Raw genomic sequence first — 23,616 nt, forward strand, 5'->3', positions numbered from 1 at the left:
GCCAGCTCCTGTCAAGTCATCCAACCCATGCCAGCATGGAAAACAGATGTTAAACGATCATGAAGTGTGTTTCTGTGTGTATATAAAAACATAACATTCTATAGACTTACCAGTTGATTGTCTGGGTTAGGAGGCATAGGAAGTGAAGAAGTACCACATCCAAGTAGATCCAAGGGTGATCCACATAAAAAGTTACAGGTTTTGCCATCCCCAAGGTTGTTCCAGACAAGAGCGGCAGGACAGCGGATGGTAATGATTTGTAGTGTGGCACATAACATGAGAATGAGGCTACGATGTTCAAGGCACGTTACATATTCAGTGAAGAGCACAGAGAGAGGGTTTGAGAGTGGGTTATTGTTTCCTGTCCTGTGAGAATTAAACAACAGAGCATTTCAATATACATGGAATGTATTCAAACACAATTAAGATTCCATACATCCACAGACAAAAAAAACCCAAAAAACTACCACTATTATAAAATGGTAAAACAAATGAGAGTTTACAGCACTAGTTTTTCATATAGTTGATAAGGAGTTCAAATCTAGTTATGCTTCTCTTAACCCATTACCTACCAGTGATCTCATATGAGATCACTTGAAAATTGCAAATTTCTTAATTATCTGTCAATATTTACACATATCTAACCTTTTTGCTATATCTACTAGGTATATTTCTCTGATATTCAAATGAGGTTTGCTAATTTTTCACCCAATATCTTGCTTATTTCTATTTAAAATGTTATTTTGAAATGTTATTCTGATCATTCCAGTGTGTTTCTAAGGCTGTTTTATGCTAGAAATCAAAGTTGCATAAAAAAAATTCCAGTTAATAGAATTATGGGAGGTAATGGGTTAACATTACCAGCTGGTCCTTGACTGCCTTTAAATTTACCAGCTGGTCTATGATTGCCTTTAGCTTAGTTCACTTTGTTGTAACCATTCTGACCAGAACCTGTTTCCCCTCTTGTCCATCCACCTTTATCTAAGATTATTCACCCTGTAGCCACATCAATCTGGAGGGAGGCAACAAGCATCATGAGTACAGCCCACTCAGTCAAGTTGACTAACTTAACATTTTTGCTATCATAATTATGTAGAAATAGTTTGTTTTTGTTTTAATTAATTCTAAAAAATAAAAAATCTAATAAAATAACTTTGTCATTATAAAATACGTATTTAAAACAAATTTCCATGAATTTTTGATGGATGCTTTTAATTTAAATCACTTTAAACAAGAAATTGGAGTCACAGAACCAGAGGCAGTCCCAGGCAGGGTGATATCAAAAGGATTCAAACATTTAAAATAATCCTTCTTTCAGCCACATCACAAAAACCATCACCTAATACTCTTATTTACTTGTTTCAGTCATTTGACTGTGGCCATACTGGAGCACCGCCTTTTAGTCGAGCAAATCAACCCCAGGACTTATTCTTTGTAAGCCTAGTACTTATTCTATCAGTCTCTTTTGCCGAACCGCTAAGTGACAGGGACATAAACACTCTAGCATCAGTTGTCAAGCGATGCTAGAGGGGCAAACACAGACACACAAGCATACACACACACATACATACACACATATATATATATACATATATACGACGGGCTTTTTTCAGTTTCTGTCTACCAAATCCACTCACAAGGCTTTGGTCGGCCCGAGGCTATAGTAGAAGACACTTGCCCAAGGTGCCACGCAGTGGGACTGATCCCGAAACTATGTGGTTGGTAAGCAAGCTACTTACCACACAGCCACTCCTGTGCCTAATGGTTAATAATCTAACAACTCATGGTGGTGAATTAATGGAAACTACCATTGGGTATTGAGTTTCATTCTTCTACATTTGTGTTCAATTCCTGTCAGAGTTAATAAAGTAGATGAGACTCTATGGTCCAAGCAGATAGTCTCCCTCGAGTCAATGACATGATCAAATACACTCCGTTTATAGTTTAAAGTGGTTGGCAATGCAAAGAATGCCTTGCTATATACAATGAAGATTGAAGATTTTCTCTTATGAGTGTCAGATGATAAAATACTGTGAGAGATTTCATGTCATGCCAGTAGAGAAAACAACAACAACAAAAGCAAAATATTTTTAAGTACTTGTTTACCAACCACATGGTTCCGAGTTCAGTCCCACTACGTGGCATCTTGGGCAAGTGTCTTCTACTATAGCCTCAGGCTGATCAAAGCATTGTGAGTGAATTTGGTAGACGGAAACTGAAAGAAGCCCGTCGTATATATGTATATATATATGTATGTGTGTATATGTTTGTGTGACTGTTTGTCCCCCACCAACATCGCTTGACAACCGATGCTGGTGTGTTTACGTCCCCGTAACTTAGTGGTTTGGCAAAAGAGACCGATAGAATAAGTACTAGGCTGACAAAGAATAAGTCCTGGGGTTGATTTGCTCGACTAAAGGCGGTGCTCCAGCATGGCCAAAGTCAAATGACTGAAACAAGTAAAAGAGTATAGGCAATGTTAATTTACCATTTAGGAAACTAAGACAAAAAGACACGTTCTTGGCTTTGAGAGGTACAAAGAAAAAAATACTGAGTGATGTACTAAATCTGTTGTCTGGTTTAAGACTGGCCCTTGAGTGCACTTCAGTAAGGTCCGCTCTTATGCAAGCATTTATACCAGGCTTTTGATCTCAGGATAACTCATTCTCTTCCTCCCATCAGTCTTAGATGCCCGACCAAAAGGTCAAGGATATAACTTTCCACTCATTTTACCATTGTCACTGAAGTCTTTCAAAACACCAGAAACTATGAGAATCATAAGTAAATTCAAAGAAATCCAAACTCTACTTACCCATTTCCATTTGTCATCATAGGAGAATCCGTTCGAGGAGAGCAAATTCCATATTCTGATGTAAACTGAGCGATTCTTTTGGCACAAAAGTGAGACAGTTTTCGTGATAAGTAAACTGACATAGACACTTCATCTAGATACTGAACAAAAATGTCTTCCATTAGAAGGAAATCTTGATTTATTTACTTTTTTTTTAACAAAGGGTACAAATATTGTGGGAAGGAAGGGATAACGACTTTATCAATCAGAGTACTTAACTGGTCCTATATTTTATAGAGTCAAAAAGGCTGAAAAACAAAAGTAAAAGCAACAGATATTGACCTTGAGCACAGCTATGGCTGTATGGTTAAGCAGCTTGCTTCCCAACCATGTGATTTGAGGTTCAGTCCCACTGGAAGGCACCTTGGACAAGTGTCTTCTGCTACAGCCCCAGACTGAGCAATACTGTGTGTGCATGTACGTGCACACGCATGTGCATACGCATGTGCATACCCTTGTCTTGATGTCATGTGGTGGTTGTAAAAGAGCATCATCTTCACACAAATAATATTGTTTGTTTCAAGTCTTTCACGAAAAATCTGTCTTGCCATGGGAAATATTAACTTGCTTGGAAACAGATGAGGGTTGCCAACAAAAAGGGCATCCAGCTACAGAAAATCTGTCTGAATAAAAACCAGCCAACTCATGCTATCATGGAAAATGAGGCAGTAAATGATAATGACTGGAGCCTGGTGCAGCTATCTGGTTCACCAGTCCTCAGTCAAATCGTCCAACCCATGCTAGCATGGAAGGCGGACGTTAAATGATGATGAATGTAAATAAACCTCGAGTCCACACTGTAAAGTGGTTGGCATCCAACTGTAAAAACAATGCCAAATCTGACCTTGCCTATGCTGGTACCACATAAAAAGCACTCAGTCCACTTTGCGGGGTGGTCGGTGTTAGGAAGGGCATCCAGCTGTAAAAACCATGCCAAAACAGACACAGAAGTCTGGTGTATTCTTCTGCCTGGCCAGCTCCTGTCAAACCATCCAACCCATGCCAGCATGGAAGGCAGACGTTAAACGATGATGATGACTCTAAAAATCCATTGCTTTAATGGCACAAGCCAGCAATTTTGATGGGAGGGGAAAGTCAATTACATCAACACAGGTGCTCAATTAGTACTTACTTTATTGACCCCAAAAGGAAAAAAAAAAATCAGAGCTGATCTTGGTGGCATTTGAACTCTGAACGTAAAGCTGGAAAAAATACCACATAAAATTTTGTCCAGCATGCTAACAATTGTGCTAGCTCGCTGTCCTATAGATAATAATATTAATAGCTTACATAAACAATTTGTCCAAGTAATAATTTCAACACAGAATCATCATTTGGTCGTATCTTTTCCATGTGTTCAAGTAACCAAGTGAGAAACTCGTGCCGGTCTAGCAAACCCTCCTGTAGTTATAATAAAAGAGAAAAAAAGAAAGAAATCAATTTAGAATTTATGAATTATTGTCACTATAAGTAACATATATTCAACAAATATTGTATATTATGATTCATAAGGCACACAAGCTTCCAAGACGGACTGCAATTTTGGAAGGCCTGTTCTTGAATCATTAATTGCCAGTTATCTAAATACTGACTTTGTGCTTTATAAAGACACAGATTGATTTTCTGGAACATTTTTGGAAACAAAATAAGGTACCCTATAAAAAAAGAAATCAAAGGAGTGGCTGTGTGGTAAGTAGCTTGCTTACCAACCACATGGTTCCGGGTTCATTCCCACTGCATGGCACTTTGGGCAAGTGTCTTCTACTATAGCCTCGGGCCGACCAAAGCCTTGTGAGTGGATTTGGTAGATGGAAACTGAAAGAAGCCCATCATATATATGTGTATGTATGTGTATATATATATATATATATATGGCTAGGTTCGGACTCCCCCGTCGGCCGTCACTTCCAACTGCCCAACCACTCTCCCTCTAACATCTCCGTTTTTGGCCTCGCCCTGCACCATGGGTCCACTCCCTCGCGACTCCACTTGGAGCAACGCTACATTTTCAACCTTAATTCTTCTTTCCCCTTCGGACTCAACACAGCCTTCTCTTCCTTATGACTCTCCCCTTTACGTCCCTGCAACACTTTACATAATTTTTTTTTTTTTTTTTTTACCCCCCCCCCCTCGTCCCCCTTACACTATATCCATTATTCTCTTGTTATTAGACTTACTTTTTTCTACTTTTTATCTCACCACTACCTACACGCACAAATACCCACACACCTTACATATATACCGCCCACATACATGACAAACATACATACGCGCCCTCACACACACATAGCCGAACGCACATATATACACACACACACCCATATATACGCGCACGCCTACATACACAGCCGCATACACATGCACACACAGACACACAGGAGTGCACACACAAAATAACACACATACCTGGCACACATACGCACGCACACACATAAACATACACATCCCTCACATACATAAAACCACACACACACACACATACACACATACACGACACCCATACACATATACACACAGGCACACATACACATATACACACCTCTCACATACACAATACTCACTCATATACATAACACATACGCACGCACGAAAACATACACAATATACACATACACGCACGCACAAAAAATATACACACACGCGCACACGGAAACACATACAGACATACATAAACACACACACACCCGTACCTAACACTCACAATCCCACACACACACGCACATCCACACATATACACACACACGTACACACCCACATACACACACACTTCTCACCAACACTACACACTCACACAGACACACATACAATCATACACACATGGGCATAAACAACACACGCATATACAATAGCAAACGCACGCACACACACGTACACAGCAACGCACATACACACAACATACACATACACACAAACACACACGCACGCACAGAAAACATACACATACACACACGCGCACATACAAAATACACACACACACGTACACGTACCTAACACCGACAACCCCACACAAACACGAACACACACACACCCAAACAACCACCTGTTGACCTTCTACCTACACTGTCTACAGCGTCCACTAACCAGTCCTGCTACTAATTTCTTCCACTACGTCATACACACACACACACACAAACACACTAACAGATAAACCACCAACCATGCACACACACACACACACACACATACATACGCACACACACGTTCTGTTATCACACACACACTCGCAGACTTTCGCACGCGCACCGATATTCATCTCCCTTTTTCACTCTCCTATCTTAGAAAGAACTTTCCCCCCACCACCTCCTCTTCCGGTCTTTTCATCATGTAACCTCGTGGGCATCGGTACCATTTTCCTCTTTCTCCGTTCTTCCATTCTCCGAACTTTCCATCTTTCCGACGAAGGGCTACGCCCGAAACGTCATACACTCTCTCTTTCCTTTCCTGAGCGTCCAATAATACTATCCATATCACGTCCTCACTTTGTTGTTTTTTTGTTTTTTTGTTATTGTGTTTTTGAACTATATATATATATATATATATATGTGTGTGTGTGTGTATGTGTGTGTGTGTGTGTGTGTGTCTGTGTTTGTCCATCCCCCCCAACATCGCTTGACAACCGATGGTGGTGTGTTTACGTCCCTGTAACTTAGCGGTTCGGCAAAAGACACTGATAGAATAAGTACTAGGCTTACTAAAAATAAGTCCTGGAGTCGATTTGTTCGACTAAAGGCGGTGCTCCAGCATGGCCACAGTCAAATGACTGAAACAAGTAAAAGAATAATATAAATGTATTTTCTATTATTTAAAATTCTATATCAATATTACATGCAGATTAATACAGTTATTAATTAGAGGTGTAACCCGCCTACCTCATATAGATGTCTGGCAAGACGACAGCAGAAGTGCCAATATTTAACAGCTATTTCAAAATCAGCAACTGAATGGGCTGGGTTTGAGGGCCCCAAAAAGTTGGACTGTATGCCTTGGTTGTTTAGACTATGATAATATTCCTGGATTTTCTGAAGTTGTTCTTTCATGTATTTTGTTAGGGCTTGACACCAGTCTGAAAATTAAAATATTGAAATCAAATATACTAATAGTTAAAGATATATATATATTTTCTTTTTACATTAGCACAAGGCCACAGATCTTTTTTTTTTTTTTTTTAGCAGGGATGCTATTTTGAACTAACACACACATTACCATTATAATCATTTTACATCCGCACCATCTCACTACCCATCATATATCTTATTCACCCAACACACACACAGCAAGAGATATGACCAACCAACTTTGTTGCTGTATATATTTTTATTCAATTGTTTTGCAAGTTTTTTTTTTTTTTCCTTTTTGCCTGGGGATACCCTTCCAATCTTCAATTACTTTATAATGTGGACTGGGTACATTTTGTTGCACCAGAGAGATCACCTGCAACGTCGTCGTCGTCTAACGTCCGCTTTCCATGCTAGCATGGGTTGGACGATTTGGCTGAGGACTGGTGAAACCAGATGGCTACACCAGGCACCAATCTGATTTGGCAGAGTTTCTACAGCTGGATGCCCTTCCTATCGCCAACCACTCAGAGAGTGTAGTGGGTGCTTTTACATGTCACCCGCATGAAGGCCAGCCAGGCGGTACTGGCAACGGCCACGCTCAAAAAACTTCATGTGTCACCCGCACAAGAGCCAGTCCAGGGGCACCGGCAACGATCTCGCTCGAAAATCCTACGACGGCCCTGCACAAGAGCCAGTTCAGGGGCGCAGTTAAAAAGCCCCATCTACTCTGCAGCAGTTCTTAACAGCTTGGAGTTTGCAGCTCGTGGAGCCCAGATGTCTTTATATTCCCGTGCCAGCGGAACGTAAACAGCACCATTTCAGTGTGATCGTTACCAGCGTCGCCTTCCTGGCACTTGTGCCGGTGGCATGTGAAAACATCCGAACGAGATCGTTGCAAGTGCTGCTGGACTGGCTCCTGTGCAGGTGGCACATAAAATACACCATTTTGAGTGTTGCCATTACCAGTACCGCCTGACTGGCCTTCGTGCTGGTGGCACATAAAAGCACCCACTACACTCTCCGAGTGGTTGGCGTTAGGAAAGGCATCCAGCTGTAGAAACTCTGCCAAATCAGATTGGAGCTTGGTGTAGCTATCTGGTTTGCCAGTCCTCAGTCAAATCGTCCAACCCATGCTAGCATGGAAGGCGGACGTTAAACGATGATGATGATGATGATACTTATGTTTTAAGTACTATTTTCCTCAGTGAATGACCAAACACACACACACACACACACACACACACATGCACAATTAATTCAGAAGAGCAACAAAAATATCTTACCAAGGCACTGATCCACAGTTTGTCTCTTTTTTGTCTTGTTCTCTTGTAATGCAACATTATGAGCTGCTGTCATCTTTACAAACCAAGCTGCCTTTATCATAGGGATGCTAAAATCACAGAGTGTTGAAAAAATTTCTTCTTTCTTATTAAAAATAGGTACCTGTAAAAAAAACAATATAAGAAAGAACCGAGACTTAGTGAATACCAAGACTTAGTGGGTACACAAAGTTCTCATATTACAATAATATTTTCATCTGAATGAGATATCTACAGCAAAAAAAATCCACAAGCTGTCTACACATCCATAGTAAACTCACATACATAAATATATAAGCTCATACTGGTCACCATGCCAGTGGAGCACTAACAGCACTGTCGAGCGTGTTCATTGCCAGAGCAGCTGTCTGGCTTCCGTGCTAGTGGCCCATAAATAGCACCATCTGAGTGTAATCGTTACCAGCGTTGTGCTAGTAGCACGTGAACAAAACATTCGAGCGAGGTTCTTGCCAGTGCCACTGGACTGGCTCCCGTGCAGGTGGCACGTAAAAACACCTTTTTTGAGCATGGCCGTTGCCAGTACCATGTGACTGGCTCCCGTGCAGGTGGCACGTAAAAACACCTTTTTTGAGCATGGCCGTTGCCAGTACCATGTGACTGGCCCTCGTGCCGGTGGCACGTAAAAGCACCCACTATACTCTCCGAGTGGTTGGCGTTAGGAAGGGCATCCAGCTGTAGAAACTCTGCCAATCAGATTGGAGCCTGGTGCAGCCATCTGGCTTGCCAGTCCTCAGTCAAATCGTCCAACCCATGCTAGCATGGAAAGCGGACGTTAAACGATGATGATGATGCTTTGTGGCATGGTTAAGAAGTTCACTTCAGGACTATGTGGTTGTAGGTCAGATCTCACCACATAATGAAGGCACATGGCTTAGTGATTTACGTATTTCGCTCACGATTGTAAAACTGAGTTCAATTCCAGGTGGCATGTTGTGCTCTGGAGCAAGACACTTTATTTCACATTACTCCAGTCCACTCAGATTTCACAAACAGTTACTCAGAGTTTCACATCGTGGATCAGACAGTTGTGGTGATAGGTTACATGAAACTCAGTAACAGTCTGTGAAGTCTTCTGAGTTCCATTAAATTAGAGTGTGTGTGTGTGTATGCACTTATGTATGTAAATGTATGTTTATGTATGTGTGTGTATGTCATCAGTGGAAACATGCAACCAACAACATTATTATTCACAAGGCACAACAAAAAAACATTTCACTGAATGCCCTCAAATATCCGGTCACATTATGAAGCCCATTGCTTTTTTATCTCCCAAGTTCACAGAGTACATTCACTAGACCATAGTTCAATCATTCTTTTACAATTGCTGCAATACTCTGTTGACCATTTTTAGCTGCAATGCTCCATATCACACAGACATACAAATGTATAAAGGGATTACAAAGCAGACTTGAAATAGAGAGGACATGTCATAATAAGTTCACAAATGGCAATGAAAGGACTCTGACAAACCTAACTGATAGATTGATTGATTGAATGATTAAACAATTGGTCAAGCAATTGACCAGTTAAGTGGTTAAATGGTCAACTAGTTGGCTAATGATAATAAAAGAAACAGAATCAGTACATGTGTTTATTATTCACATAATGACCCTCCCAAGATATAAGATCTGCTTCAACACATGAGTTTACAACAAGGATCTTGCAAACCATACACAAAAGTAAAAGAAAAAGATTTTCACCTTTTTCACAAGTAACGAGAGTGGTTTACTTCCTGCTAAGTCTTTAAACCAAGCCTCCATTGCGTTTCTAGTTCGTGCTGTCACCTGGAAGAGGACAATTCAAATGGTATATTCTGCAAGTTTTACAGTGGATTGATCTTTGGCAGTGAAACTGTCTTTACTTAGAATTTGGTTTCTTATGAAGGCACAAGGCCAAAAAAAAAAATAAACGAGAAGGAAAAACATCTATTACAGCAACTCAGTACTTGACCAGCAGTTTATTTTATCATCCTAGGAAGGATGAAAAATAAAACTGATCTTAGTGTGATTTGAACTTTGAACATAAAGAGCTAGAACATCTACTACAAAACATTTTCTCGTATGCTCTGATGGTTCTGTCAAGTCATTGACTTTGTATAAGAGTGTCTAATAGGGGTACATGGGCATATATAAAAGGAATTAATTGATTAAATCAACCCTAGTGCTTCACTGTTACTTGTTTTACTGGCCCCAGAAGGATGAAAGGCAAAATTAACCCCGACACAAGATAAAAAAAATTGCTGGGGAAGATATAATTGATTAAATCAACTTCAAAACTAGAATAATAATTATTTCATCAAACCCAGACTAAATACCACAAGGCATTTTGTGCAGTGCTCTAACAATTCTGCCATTACTGTCCTTAAAAAGAAATAATAATAATAATAATAATAATATTGATTGGGTGTTATTATGTACATTGTTTTGTCTTGGTATAAAAAGATGGCCTACAGCAAATATTCTGCTCAATACCACAGATTTGCTTGTCAGTTGTTTGACCTTAACCAGTTGAGCATGTCCCTTAGTGGCTGGTGATATGTGCATCTCTGATCATGAGCAGAAGTAGTGGGAGAGCATCATAGCCATGTGTTGAGAGGAATTCTTTGGGGTTTGAATAATTCACCTTTGGAAACATGGGTGTTTTGCTCAACATCCTTAAACAAACCTTATTCAGGGACTTTTTGAGCGGGTGGGCTACTTGACCTGAAGAAAATTCTAACTGGGCCCCACCTGCTAGGTCATGCACTGTTTATCTTGATATGAGATCACCATGTCGCACACATGTGGTTGTGATGCATGTGCCTGGTGTACCCTTATCAGATGGGTAGTTCATGGGCTTCGTATATTTTACCCCAGTGTCACTTTGATAGCATGCACTGCTCTCTCATACAATAATAATAATAATAATAATAATAATAATATTAATAATGGTTTCAAATTTTTGCACAAGGTCAGCATTTTTAAGGGAATAGCTTAGTCAATTACATCAACTAAAGTTTCTAGATGGTACTTATATAATGAGTCTCTAAAGGATGAAAGACAAAGATGACCATGAAGGAATTTGGACTCATCATGTAAAGTGCCATAAGAAATGTCACTAACCATTTTGACTGGTGTACTAATGATTCTGTCAGCTCACTGCCATAACAATAATAATAATAATAATAATAATCCTTTCTTCTATAGGCACAAGACCTGAAATTTGGTGAGGAGGTGGGGTCAGTCGGTTTGATCGACCCAAGTAAACAACTGGTACTTAATTTATTTACCCCGCAAAGATGAAAGGCAAAGTCAACCTCAGTGGAATTTGAACTCAGAATGTAGCGATGGGTAAAATACCGGTAAGCATTTTGCCCAGCGTACCAACAATTCTGCCAGCTCGACGCCTTCAACAACAACAACGACAATAATAATAATAATAATAGAAAGGAAGAACTTACAGGTCTGAAGTTGTCTTTGATATTAAGCTGTTGTTTCTTCTTTCCTGTGTCTTGGAATGTGTTCAGCTCAGTTTTCTTTGTCATCATGGAACTAAAACATGTCCCCACCTGAAGAGATGAGAAACATAGAGATGCATATAAGTGAAAAGCAAAAGTTCCACAGCTACACAGTATGGTTACTGTGGAAGATTATAGACATAGGTCAAGGAATAGGGTTTAAACAGCAATTTTATGGACACAGTAAGATAAAGTCATTAACTCCTGATTAAATGATTAAAAAAACTAAAACAAATTTGGAATATTTATAATCACAGATGGTATGGTCTACTACAACAAATAGCAGTTAATAGAGAAGAATTTGAAACAGTTATTACCACAAGAGTGGAATGGTTTACAACAGTAAACAGCAATAACTACATCCATCATTCACAATTGAGTATGATAATAGGTTCTATACACACTTTATAGTTGAGAAGTTAGTGAAAAAGAGAATGGAAGCATTCAGGTTTAAGAACATTCACTAAACAATTCTAGTATGAAAATGTGGGTATAAACCCACATTGTATGTGTGTGTGTATACAAAGTCAGACAAGTACACGTTTTCATAGTCTAGGATTGAACTCACAACTTTGTTGTAAATTACAGGACTGCAACAGTCTTATCAATTAGGCCACTATCTCAACATATTCAGTTTATTGTGTAATTGTAATCATGTAATGGTTCCGTTTTTGTTGATGTGGTGGCTTGTATGCCTCACTGACTATGAGAGCTATGCCAGCAGAGTAAAAGCTCCTGGTAGGGCCTCCTATGCTGGACAAGCCAGGCCAGTCTAATATGGACCACCTCTTCCCAGAGGTAAGAACAGGTTTGTGTAGGGCCAACACAGCTACTTAAAACGAAGCAAAATTATAGAAGCATTGATGACAATTCAAAAACCAAGAACAAGACCTGGGAGTGGAAAGACAGCCCAATCATGAATAGAGGGAGAAAGCTGTTGATGGCATCTGCTCCATAAGGAGCGGAGGGGTTAAGCATGTAAGCAAGCAATGGTCAAATTTAACAGGCATGGTAACAATATCAACACCGAACCCTAAAGACCTCATACCCTTCGACAAGTGATCTTTCACATTAAAAAAAATTCTCCTTACCTTAGAGAACAAGGCAACTTTATCTTGGTTGATGGAACGACAAGCAGATCCATACTGAAAAAAAGGAAGATATTTATTAGATATTAACAAATCCATCACACAACTAAAACTGTTACAAACTTTTACAAATGTGAGTTCTCACAATTAACAATCTCTCATAATCTCTGTAGATAACCACATATCTAAAACATAGCCATAATCTAGGTTTCTCTTCAGGGCCAGAAATTACTTTTAGCTTTCAATAGACACTGACCCACACTAGACTAGCTTCTTCACATACAAACATTTCAGACCTCATCCAAAAACTGACACCTGACTGACTGGCATGCCTTCAACTACTACCTCCATAGATGTCTTGTGGTCTCTCCTCCTCCTCCTCCTCCTACTACTACTACTTTATTTCATTCAATTTGCCATAAAGGCAGTTAAAATATGAATAAAATATTCTTTTCTACTCTAGGCACAAGGCCCGAAACGACGAAAGGCAAAGTCGACCTTGGCGGAATTTGAACTCAGAACGTAACGGCAGACGAAATACCGCTAAGCATTTCTCCCGGTGTGCTAACGTTTCTGCCAGCTCGCCGCCTTACTACTACTACTACTACTACTACTACTTTTGTTCCAGTTCTTGTGAGCCATAAAACTGTATCCCCAACCATACTACGTCAGACCAAACTTCACCCAGTCCTTTCCTTTTATAATCAAGTTCTCTGAAACTACTTCCCTGCCCACATAACTGCAACATTTATTAACCTGCAGGAAGCCAAGATTTTTTTTTTTGTAGAGAAGGCCTACGCTAAAATACTGGAGCACCTCACCTCATGTGTGTGTGTGGTTTTATTATTAATAATTAGCAGAAGATACAGTGACTCGAGGGCCAAGAGTCCGTGCATGGATAAGTGTTAATCCATGAAACACTTAGCCCTTGAGACACTCTGTAATTTCTACTGATCATTAATAATTAACACACACAGAGAAGAAAAAGGAAACATTTTTAAAAAAAATTACATTGAAAGCTATAAATATCGTTTAACGTCCGCTTTCCATGCTAGCATGGGTTGGACGAAATATAGGTTTTATAAATATAACCACAAATTCAATTCCTGCAAGATCTATGCATAAGTATGCTGTTGTTGTTGTTGTTGGCCCTCCGTCGCTTACGACGTCGAGGGTTCCAGTTGGTCCGATCAACGGAACAGCCTGCACGTGAAATTAACGTACAAACGACTGAGCACTCCACAAACTCGTGTACCCTTAACGTAGTTCTCGGGGATATTCAGCGTTACACAGAGTGTGACAAGGCTGACCCTTTGAATTACAGGCACAACAGAAACAGGAAGTAAGAGTGAGAGAAAGTTGTGGTGAAAGAGTACAGCGGGGTTCGCCACCATCCCCTGCCGGAGCCTCGTGGAACTTTAGGTGTTTTCGCTCAATAAACACTCACAACGCCCGGTCTGGGAATCGAAACCACAATCCTATGACCGCGAGTCCGCTGCCCTAACCACTGGGCCTCCACTAGCATATGTATGCAACACATTCATAAATATAAGAAAAGACTTTGTTCTCATATACAGTCTCATGGTGCATAGATTACAATAAAGGTTGACTAGGTTTAGATCAAGAAACAACAGGACACGTTGATTCTATGCAAACAACTTTCTCTGGGGTCGTTTGTTCAGAGTGCAAACAGAACTAACACAGAGACTGTTTGTTGGCTATTTATTGTCTTTCAGGACCAACATCTGAAGTCTGGTATAGAAGCTTACCAAATACGCTTTGACAATGGGGCAGCTTGTATTGCTGATGCTATGTAGGATGTGAGATAATACTCAGAGTTGGGAAGTGAACTTCTCAACCACAGACTGTCATCATCTAACATCCGTTTTCCATGCTGCCATGGGTTGGATGCCCACACAGCCATATTATATTTCAAACACTAACTTAACGAAAACATTAATCATCTGGTGTGTTTATGTCCCCGTCACTTAGCGGTTCGGCAAGAGACACCGATAGAATAAGTACTAGGCTTACAAAGAATAAGTCCCGGAGTCGATTTGCTCGACTAAAAGCGGTGCTCCAGCATGGCCACAGTCAAATGACTGAAACAAGTAAAAGAGTAATAGGCGTAGGAGTGGGTGTGTGGTAAGTAGCTTGCTTACCAACCACATGGTTCCTGGTTCAGTCCCACTACGTGGCATCTTGGGCAAGTGTCTTCTACTGTAGCCTCGGGCCGACCAAAGCCTTGTGAGTGAATTTGGCAGACGGAAACTAAAAGAAGCTCGTCATATATATGTATATATGTGTGTGTGTGTGTGTGTGTGTGTGTGCATGCTTGTGTGTCTGTGTTTGTCCCCCTAGCATTGCTTGACAACCGATGCTGGTGTGTTTATGTCCCCGTAACTTAGCGGTTCGGCAAAAGAAACCGATAGAATAAGTACTAGGCTTACAAAGAATAAGTCCCAGGGTCGATTTGCTCGACTGAAGGCGGTGCTCCAGATTGGCCGCAGTCAAATGACTGAGACAAGTAAAAGAGTAACACATTGGTTATATTTCTACAATACACAAATCATTTTAACAATTCTTTTTTTTCTATACAATTCCTAATAATATACAATTATAAAAATAAAATGGGATTTTTTAAACATTGAATGGTTAGGGGGGTCCATCTGAATAAAATAGGAATCAAATGGGTTAAAAGAAGACAAATGTTACCTCATCTGTGATAGTACAGTTATTGTTGAAACCATGTTTGACATTGAGTGTTGACAATTCATCCTGAAAAATAAAGAAATTATTATAATTAACAAGAAATCAGAATAAAATTATTTACATTTGACAGATATTTGTCCTCATCTTGTTTGTTGTTAACACAACATTTCGGCTGATATACCCTCCAGCCTTCATCAGGTGTCTTGGGGAAATTTCGAACCTGGGTTCTCATTCCTAAGGTATTTTTCGATGTTGTTGTTGTTATTATTATTATTATTATTATTATTATTATTATTATTATTCAGGTCACAACGTTTCGGCTGTTATACCCTCCAGCCTTCATCAGGTGTCTTGGGGAAATTTCAAACCTGGGTTCTCATTCTAAGATGTTTCCGTCCAAGATATTTCTCCAAGACCTTTTGCAGAAGATTGGCAATGAATGATACTGCTTGTATTACAGCGACATTCATTTACAACCATCATGCAATGTCAAGACAAAGAGGTACACACACACACACACAGAGAGGCTTCTTTCAACCAAATTCACTCACAAGGAATTGATCAGTCTAGAGCTTATAGTAGAAGACACTTGCTCAAGGTTTCACACAATGGGACTGAAACCAAAACTGTGGCGTTGGGAAGCAAATTTCTTAAACCACACAGCTATACCCTACACTTAAAAATGATAACCAATGCCCAATAAAAGCCAACCCTATATTATATGAGAATCCCTTGATAATGCTACTTTCTGCATTGACTTGTGAATAGAAACAGGTGTTAAGCCATATTATCAAGAATCTGCAATAGCAAGTAACTGAAATTCATCTTCTTCTTCAAGCCAATTCATTTCAATGTTGAGGTGATGACTACTGACCGAGACCTTTGGAAATGTGCTGTGCGTGAGAAGACCCGGCAAGCCAAGTGAGATCGTTGCCAGTGCTGCTGGACTGGCTCTTGTGCGGGTGGCACATAAGATGTACCATCCTGAGCGTGACCGTTGCCAGTACCGCCTGACTGGCCTTGTAGGGTTTTCGAGCGAGATCGTTGCCAGTGCCCCTGGACTGGCTCTTGTGCGGGTGGCACATAAAAGACACCATTTCGAGCGTGGCCGTTTTCGTGCGGGTGACACGTAAAAGCACCCACTACACTCTCTGAGTGGTTGGCGTTAGGAAGGGCATCCAGCTGTAGAAACTCTGCCAAATTAGATTGGAGCCTGGTGTAGCCATCCGGTTGCACCAGTCCTCAGTCAAATCGTCCAATCCATGCTAGCATGGAAAGCGGACGTTAAACGATGATGATGATGATGATGGTGTCGATGACACATCAGCTATTGACTCAGTTACTCATCAGCCACCTCAAATTTCTACAAGAGGGACTTCATCCTTTGGTATTCAGACAACCCTATCAAATGTAATATTTATTTACTCTTTTACTTGTTTCAGTCATTTGACTGCGGCCATGCTGGAGCACCGCCTTTAGTCGAGCAAATCGACCCCAGGACTTATTCTTTGTAAGCCTAGTACTTATTCTATCGGTCTCTTTTGCCGAACCGCTAAGTTATGGGGACGTAAGCACGCCAGCATCGGCCTTCAAGCAATGCTAGGGGGACAAACACAGACACACAAACATACACACACACATACATATATATGAATTCTGACATAATAATGCCTGCAATGACTCCCAAGCTGTATTGGCTTCAGACAACAGCCTGGAGAGGGAAGATCTGCATGCTTGGGCAATTCCAAGTAAACCTCAAAAAAAAGCTCGCATAGGCTTGTGCATACATGTGCTGATGTATGGTCAACATTGATGGATATTTCTAATTAGCTTATATCAATCAATCGGGAGACTTCATCATCGTTTTAACATCCACTCTTACACGCATTCATGGGTCAGACAAAGTTTACTGTAGCAGATTTTCCACAGCCAGATGCCCTTCCTGTTTCAAAGCCTGGCCAGACAAGTTTAGGCAGAATATTGGAAATGAATAACACTGTGATGTCACAAGGACACACACACCTATATATATGGGCTTCTTTCAGTTTCCAGCAACCAAATCTACTCACAAGGCTTTAGTAGAAAACACTTGCTTAAGGTGCCATACAGTGGGACTGAACTCGAAACTCTGTGGTTGAGAAGCAAATTTCTTAACTGTAGTCATGCCTGCACCATACCTTTCATTTATATTGAAAACGTGACAGCAAAAACGTCAACAAAGAACTGCTGTTAACTATTTACCGAGGAAACCTCTACATGGTCATTTGACCTGCTAGAAATAGCTGCAAAATTTCTCTTAAGTCACACATTACCATTTTACAAAGGGAAAGAAATATTGTACATGTCTGACAAGTTCTTTTATTATAAGACTGACCTACACTGGACTAAGTAACAGTTGTTTTGTTTAGTTACAGTGTCAACCCTCATTGCACTGACATGGTCTAAGATAGTCCAACTATGACCACTGGGTTATATATATATATATAGGCGCAGGAGTGGCTGTGTGGTAAATAGCTTGCTTACCAACCACATGGTTCCGGGTTCAGTTCGACTGCATGGCACCTTGGGCAAGTGTCTTCTACTGTAGTCTCGGGCCGACCAAAGCCTTGTGAGTGGATTTGGCAGACGGAAACTGAAAGAAGCCCGTCGTATATATGTATATATATATGTGTGTGTGTGTGTGTATGTTTGTGTTTGTCCCCCTAGCATTGCTTGACAAACGATGCTGGTGTGTTTATGTCCCCGTCACATAGCGGTTCGGCAAAAGTGACCGATAGAATAAGTACTAGGCTTACAAAGAATAAGTACCGGGATCGATTTGCTCGACTAAAAGTGGTGCTCCAGCATGGCCGCAGTCAAATGACTGAAACAAGTAAAAGAGTAAAGAGATATATATACAGGCGTCAGAAATGGCATCTATCTTCAGAAACCATGCTAAAGTTGACACTGGGGCGCGCCGCAACCCGGTTGATCGCCGGGTCCTATCAAACCATCCAACCCCTGATAACATGGAAAACTGATGATGATGGTGGTGGTGGTGTGTGTGTGTGCGCGCGGCAAAATGTTTGTTTACATTTGAACTTCTGTGAAAAGCACTGAGCTATAAAGCGGTGACGTAGTTATTCCTCCTGTCAACAGGGAGTCCACTGGTTTTGCGCCTTCGAAGGCATGTGGAATAGAAGATCCCTTATTTGAAAAACAGGAAAGAGTTAGCAACATGAAGGGCATTCGATTGCAAAACAAATGCTTCCAATAATATAATCCTCGAACCCACGCTAGCATAGAAAAACAAACATAAAAACGAATGAGCGAATATCCAATGCATGGCACAATTCGAGGGAAATTTGGCTGCAATTTCTAGCAGGTCAGACAACCAGATCAACGGATAAATGTTTTAGTGATAGACGTGAAAGATGTTTGGGTGGAGTGGGGCACCTGAATTTCATTAACATCGTTGTTTGGATACCTCTTACTACTACTACTACCACTTTCACTTGGAAATCACTAGAATTGTCAAAACAAAACCAGGCTTGTCTTCCCCTTACAATAACAATGTTTACAGTTCTCTGGAGTCTCTAAACGTTGTTATTGTTTACAACCGCCCCCTTCTCTGTTTAGTTTGGATCAATCGAGCAGTGCTATGGTCAAACGTCTTCCAGTTGTGACCATCCCGTTGATACTTTTCAGACAGTATGCAATATAACCAATATGTTCTTCTGAAGTCTGCAATTCCACACCATATAAAGGTTCCCTTCAAAACGTTTAGTCCCAGGTTGGCTCTGACTGAGCAGACCTAAGATCAAAAGCCGGTCCAGCCACAACCATCCCGTTTATTTTCAAATAGAGTATTCAATGAGGTTTTAAATATTATCTTGTTTACGATAACAAGGTGGGATTCAAGTGAAGTTTGTTATGTCTTTGTAGATAGTCAAACGAAGGAGTTGTTGATAGAATGGCTAAAACGATGACGGTATTGTGTTACTTCCCTTTATAAATTGCGTTCAAATCTTGCAGAGGTCAATTATAGCCACTCGCCTTTCCCGGGGGGTCAATTAATATCCCTGTAAATCATTTCAGGTATGAATGGAACTAACAATAATACATCACCTAAGATTAAGATCCACATAGAGATGGAGACGTTATAAAAGACCACAGAGAACTGGAAACGTTTTCATGAAAGAAGGAATGTCAGAAATAACCAGAGCACCGTACCTCTTTCTGTTTCGGATCCTGAGGGTAGACATCAGGTGGACCGAGACGTGGTTTCTTCAGTGGTCGCTGCTCCTGCGACGGATAAGAAGCCATTTTTTGTTGTTCTCGTTTATAATCTCGTTTGGATGGGATCTCCGTTGAGTTGAGCAACGAACGAGAGAACACCCTCACTCGTTCGCTACTCAGTCGTTCACTCATCGTTGGTTGTCGTATTACACTTCCGGTAGAGTCCTAACTTCTGGTCCGGTTTCGTTCACCAGCTGAAGAGTAAAACATAAAAAGCAATGAATCAGTATGTTATTTAATGGGAAAATTAAAAATAAAACGGTTCCATGCATAACATTACATTGCATAGTTTACTTATCACTAAATTTGTAAAAAAAACAAACAATAATAATAAATAAATTATTGAAGATGTGTTCTTCAGATGTAATGACTGGTGATATTTACCTAATAGATTTCGTTTTGTTCACAATATTTCCTTTGATACATTCATATATATTTCTTAATCTTCAAAGTAATGGAGAATAAATAATTAAATTCCAAGTTGTTCCCTGATAATAGTTCACTTCCATCATATAAAACTATGTGTGGTGCCTAGGAGATATATATATATATATATATATAATAACCTTTTTCGCTTTATGGTTTCTTCTTTGGTATAATCACAATGTCTTTACGAAAGCATTTTAACCATATCTCCCCGTAGATCGAAATAATGAAGGTTGTACTGCAGTACCACATCCATACGTCTTCAATTATATCTCATAAATGTCCCTGCCACCACTTGTCGATTAAGAAGGGCTAAATAAATTAGGTCAGGATCGGTATAAAGCCGATCGTGACTTCTGTCGGAAATTCTGCTGTCTCAATGCAAGCCATGGAGACTCGTTTGAAAAATATCTTACTGCTGCTTATTCACAACTCATTGTGTGACTGCTGTGATGTTGCTGCTGCTGTTTATACAATAATTTAAACTAAACTATTTACTTATAGATATGCAAGTATATGTATATATACACAAAAATAGATAAATATACTAATATATACATGTAGGAAGTATAAAGACCTCCGTTTATAAACTATCCTACACATGTACACAAGCAGCTCTCACACACAAACACGCCTCTGCAGGTGCTTGCTCCTTCTTCTCAATTTTTGAAATAATTGTAAATGCTGTACTTATTATTTACATTCTTTTTCCTCTGTTATTTAAATTTTCGTGAGTCTAATTTCTTTTTTTTTTTAGTATCAACTTTTTTAAAATTTTATTTCATGCGGTAATTTTTCGATCATAAATCAGCAGTAAATTCTAATAGGCATTTCTTTCTTGTCGCCTCTTCCGCCTTTATTCTTTCGCTACCTTCTCTTCTTATCTCTTTCAGCCCCTCTTTCTTTCATTTCTTTTCTCTTTTATGTTCTTTGTCTTGTGACTGTCCTTTCTTGTTTCTTTTCTTCTTCTTTGTCTGTCACTAGATCTCACTTTCTCGGTATTTCTGTCTCTTCGTTCCTTTCTCTTTGTCTTTCAATCTCTTATCTCCTCACTTTCTCTACATCGTATAATTCGAGCCAAATAGGCAGCTATCGAGGCTTCTATATTGTCGCTCGGCCTGCTAGAAATAACAGTCAAGTCTCTCCCAAATAAGACTTACCATCTTAAAAACAGAACAACACAATGGATACTATAGCCTTGAGGGCATTGTGTGAGTGAGTAAAAGACAATATGGTTACGATCGGAACATCCTTGACCGCCGTAGATTTACTCAATGAAGCCTGACCGGCTATTAAGCAACCATTGTCATTGTTCCTATATCACTTTCTTTGTCATTAAATTTATTTCCGACCCTCTCTTTTTCGCTCCCTTTCATTCTATTCCTTTGTCATTTAATTTTACCATTTCCTCATTAAGCCAAAATGGTAGCCGCTGCACTCGTCCTGTTAGCAATATTAATGAAACCACCTCAGAATTACACTGTCACCTCTAATATCTCTTGTATGATTTTCTGTTCTTCTCTTCTTTCTCTCTTATTCGCTTTATTTTCCCTCCCATTATACGTCTGCCTCTTTTTCACATTCTTCCTCACTCATACCTCCACTCATCGCGCTTTATCTGACTTTCTTAAATCCCTCCCCCCTCTCTCTCACACACTTCCCTGCCTGTCTTTCCACTCGCTCTCCCTTCCCTCCTCTCTCCATTCCTTTATCATATTTTCCCTTTTTTTCCTTCTCTCTATCTCCCACACGTTCTCTTTCTCACACACAACTTACATTCTCCCTCTTTCACACATTTCCATTGTTTTCTTTCTAAATCGTTTGTCCTGCTTTACTTAGCAACCCTTCCTATCCCCCTCTCTCTCTCAACTCTATCTCTTTCTCTTTTCCTCACCTATCCTTCCATATAACTCTTTGTCTCTTTCTCTCTTCCTCTGCCGTTCTAACCTTTCATCTCACATCTCCCTTCTCAACTTCTCTTCACTATTGCTATTTATTGAACCGGTTCAGTAACTTCCTTATATTTTATTTATTTTCCCCATCTTCCAAAACATTTTGACAGCTTAATACTCATAACACGTTTATATGTTTGTTTACGTCCGTCAGTACAGCACTCGGGAGAAGTGTGTTCAAGGGCGGGGAAATTATAAGCCGAATCTATATCGACATTAAAAAAAAACCATTAAAATTAGACGTACCTCGACATGGTCGCCAGATCGGTTAAAAACAACAGCCAAATTTTCCTTTAAAGCTCCGATCCCACCCCAATTAGCTTAAAAAGAGAATGCGTAGAATATAATTTAGATCTAGACTAGATTCCAGAGAGTCAATGACTTAAGATCACATGGTCATGGTTCACTTGTTTAAAGTTGACTTGGCTTATATAGCACAACTACCACGGTTGTGCCAACGAAGGAGAATGAGCATTCAAATTGCTAGAAACGACAGTCAAATCACAATCAAATTATATGCTACTATCTTCAAAAAACCCGGCGTAGATAATGCAGTCTTATAGAAGAATGGATAGTCACGGATAGAATGCTTTTTCATCGTCTGTTCGTTCTTGGAATCATGTGAGCTGAGTGACAGAATAGGGTGTCAACGTTCTCAGTGAGTTCAAACGTCAAGAGGGCGGTGGTGGTGGTAGTGGTGGTAGCAGCAACAGCAGTAGTAGTTGCTGGAAGATAATGAGACGGACCAAGGTCAATAATCTTTTCTACTGTAGGCACAAGGCCCGCAATTTTGGTGGGAAGGGGTCAGTCGATTAGATCGATCCAGTATGCAACTGGTACTTAATTAATCGACCTCGAAAGGATGAAAGGCAAAATCGATCTCGGCAGAATTTGAGCTCAGAACATAAAGACAGACGAAATACCGCTAAGCATTTCGCCCAGCGTGCTAACGTTTCTTATTTCTTTATTGCCCACAAGGGGCTAAACAGAGAGGGGACAAACAAGAACAGACAAAGGGATTAAGTCGATTACATCGACCCCAATGCGTAACTGGTACTTGATTTATCGACCCCGAAAGGATGAAAGGCAAAGTCGACCTCGGCGGAATTTGAACTCAGAACGTAAAGACAGACGAAATACCGCTAAGCATTTCGCCCGGCGTGCTAACGTTTCTGCCATCTCGCCCACCTTGGACCAAGGTCAATAATAGACAAAGATCGTTTTTGTTGTCCTTCATGGAGGAGACTTACTATCAAAGCCATTCTTCTTTATGGAAGTATACAGGACTATATTATCTTGCACCATTACGGTCTGAGTTCAAATTCCACCGAGGTCGATTCTGCCTTTTATCCTTTCGGGGTCGATAAGACAAGTACCAGCTGGACACTGGAGTAGATGAAATCATCTTACTCTGT

At 40.1% G+C, this 23,616-nt stretch overlaps 1 protein-coding gene across 4 annotated transcripts in view; it reads right to left on the reverse strand.

The window, feature by feature from the left end:
• LOC106884372 (mediator of RNA polymerase II transcription subunit 12-like protein) overlaps positions 1-22,836 on the reverse strand; it is a 69,017-nt gene extending 46,181 nt beyond the window's left edge. For 2 of the 4 annotated variants that reach the window (XM_089349897.1, XM_089349895.1), the window contains exons 1-11: positions 20,208-20,887; positions 19,758-20,017; positions 15,549-15,611; positions 12,837-12,890; positions 11,689-11,796; positions 9,950-10,033; positions 8,193-8,352; positions 6,721-6,914; positions 4,142-4,252; positions 2,813-2,952; positions 111-366 (exon numbers count right to left, since the gene is read on the reverse strand). In XM_089349897.1, the coding sequence (XP_089206023.1) occupies positions 111-366; positions 2,813-2,952; positions 4,142-4,252; positions 6,721-6,914; positions 8,193-8,352; positions 9,950-10,033; positions 11,689-11,796; positions 12,837-12,890; positions 15,549-15,611; positions 19,758-19,955 (1,368 nt within the window). In that variant the 5' untranslated portion in view covers positions 19,956-20,017; positions 20,208-20,887. Of the gene's footprint in view, positions 1-110; positions 367-2,812; positions 2,953-4,141; positions 4,253-6,720; positions 6,915-8,192; positions 8,353-9,949; positions 10,034-11,688; positions 11,797-12,836; positions 12,891-15,548; positions 15,612-19,757; positions 20,018-20,207; positions 20,888-22,447 lie in introns of those variants that run through there. The other 2 variants (XM_089349896.1, XM_089349898.1) reach the window with 2 other exon arrangements.
• Between the last annotated feature and the right edge of the window lie 780 nt (positions 22,837-23,616).

This window comes from Octopus bimaculoides, chromosome 3 (assembly GCF_046866305.1).
Source record: "Octopus bimaculoides isolate indiv1 chromosome 3, ASM4686630v1, whole genome shotgun sequence".
NCBI classification, from domain to species: Eukaryota; Metazoa; Mollusca; class Cephalopoda; order Octopoda; family Octopodidae; genus Octopus; species Octopus bimaculoides.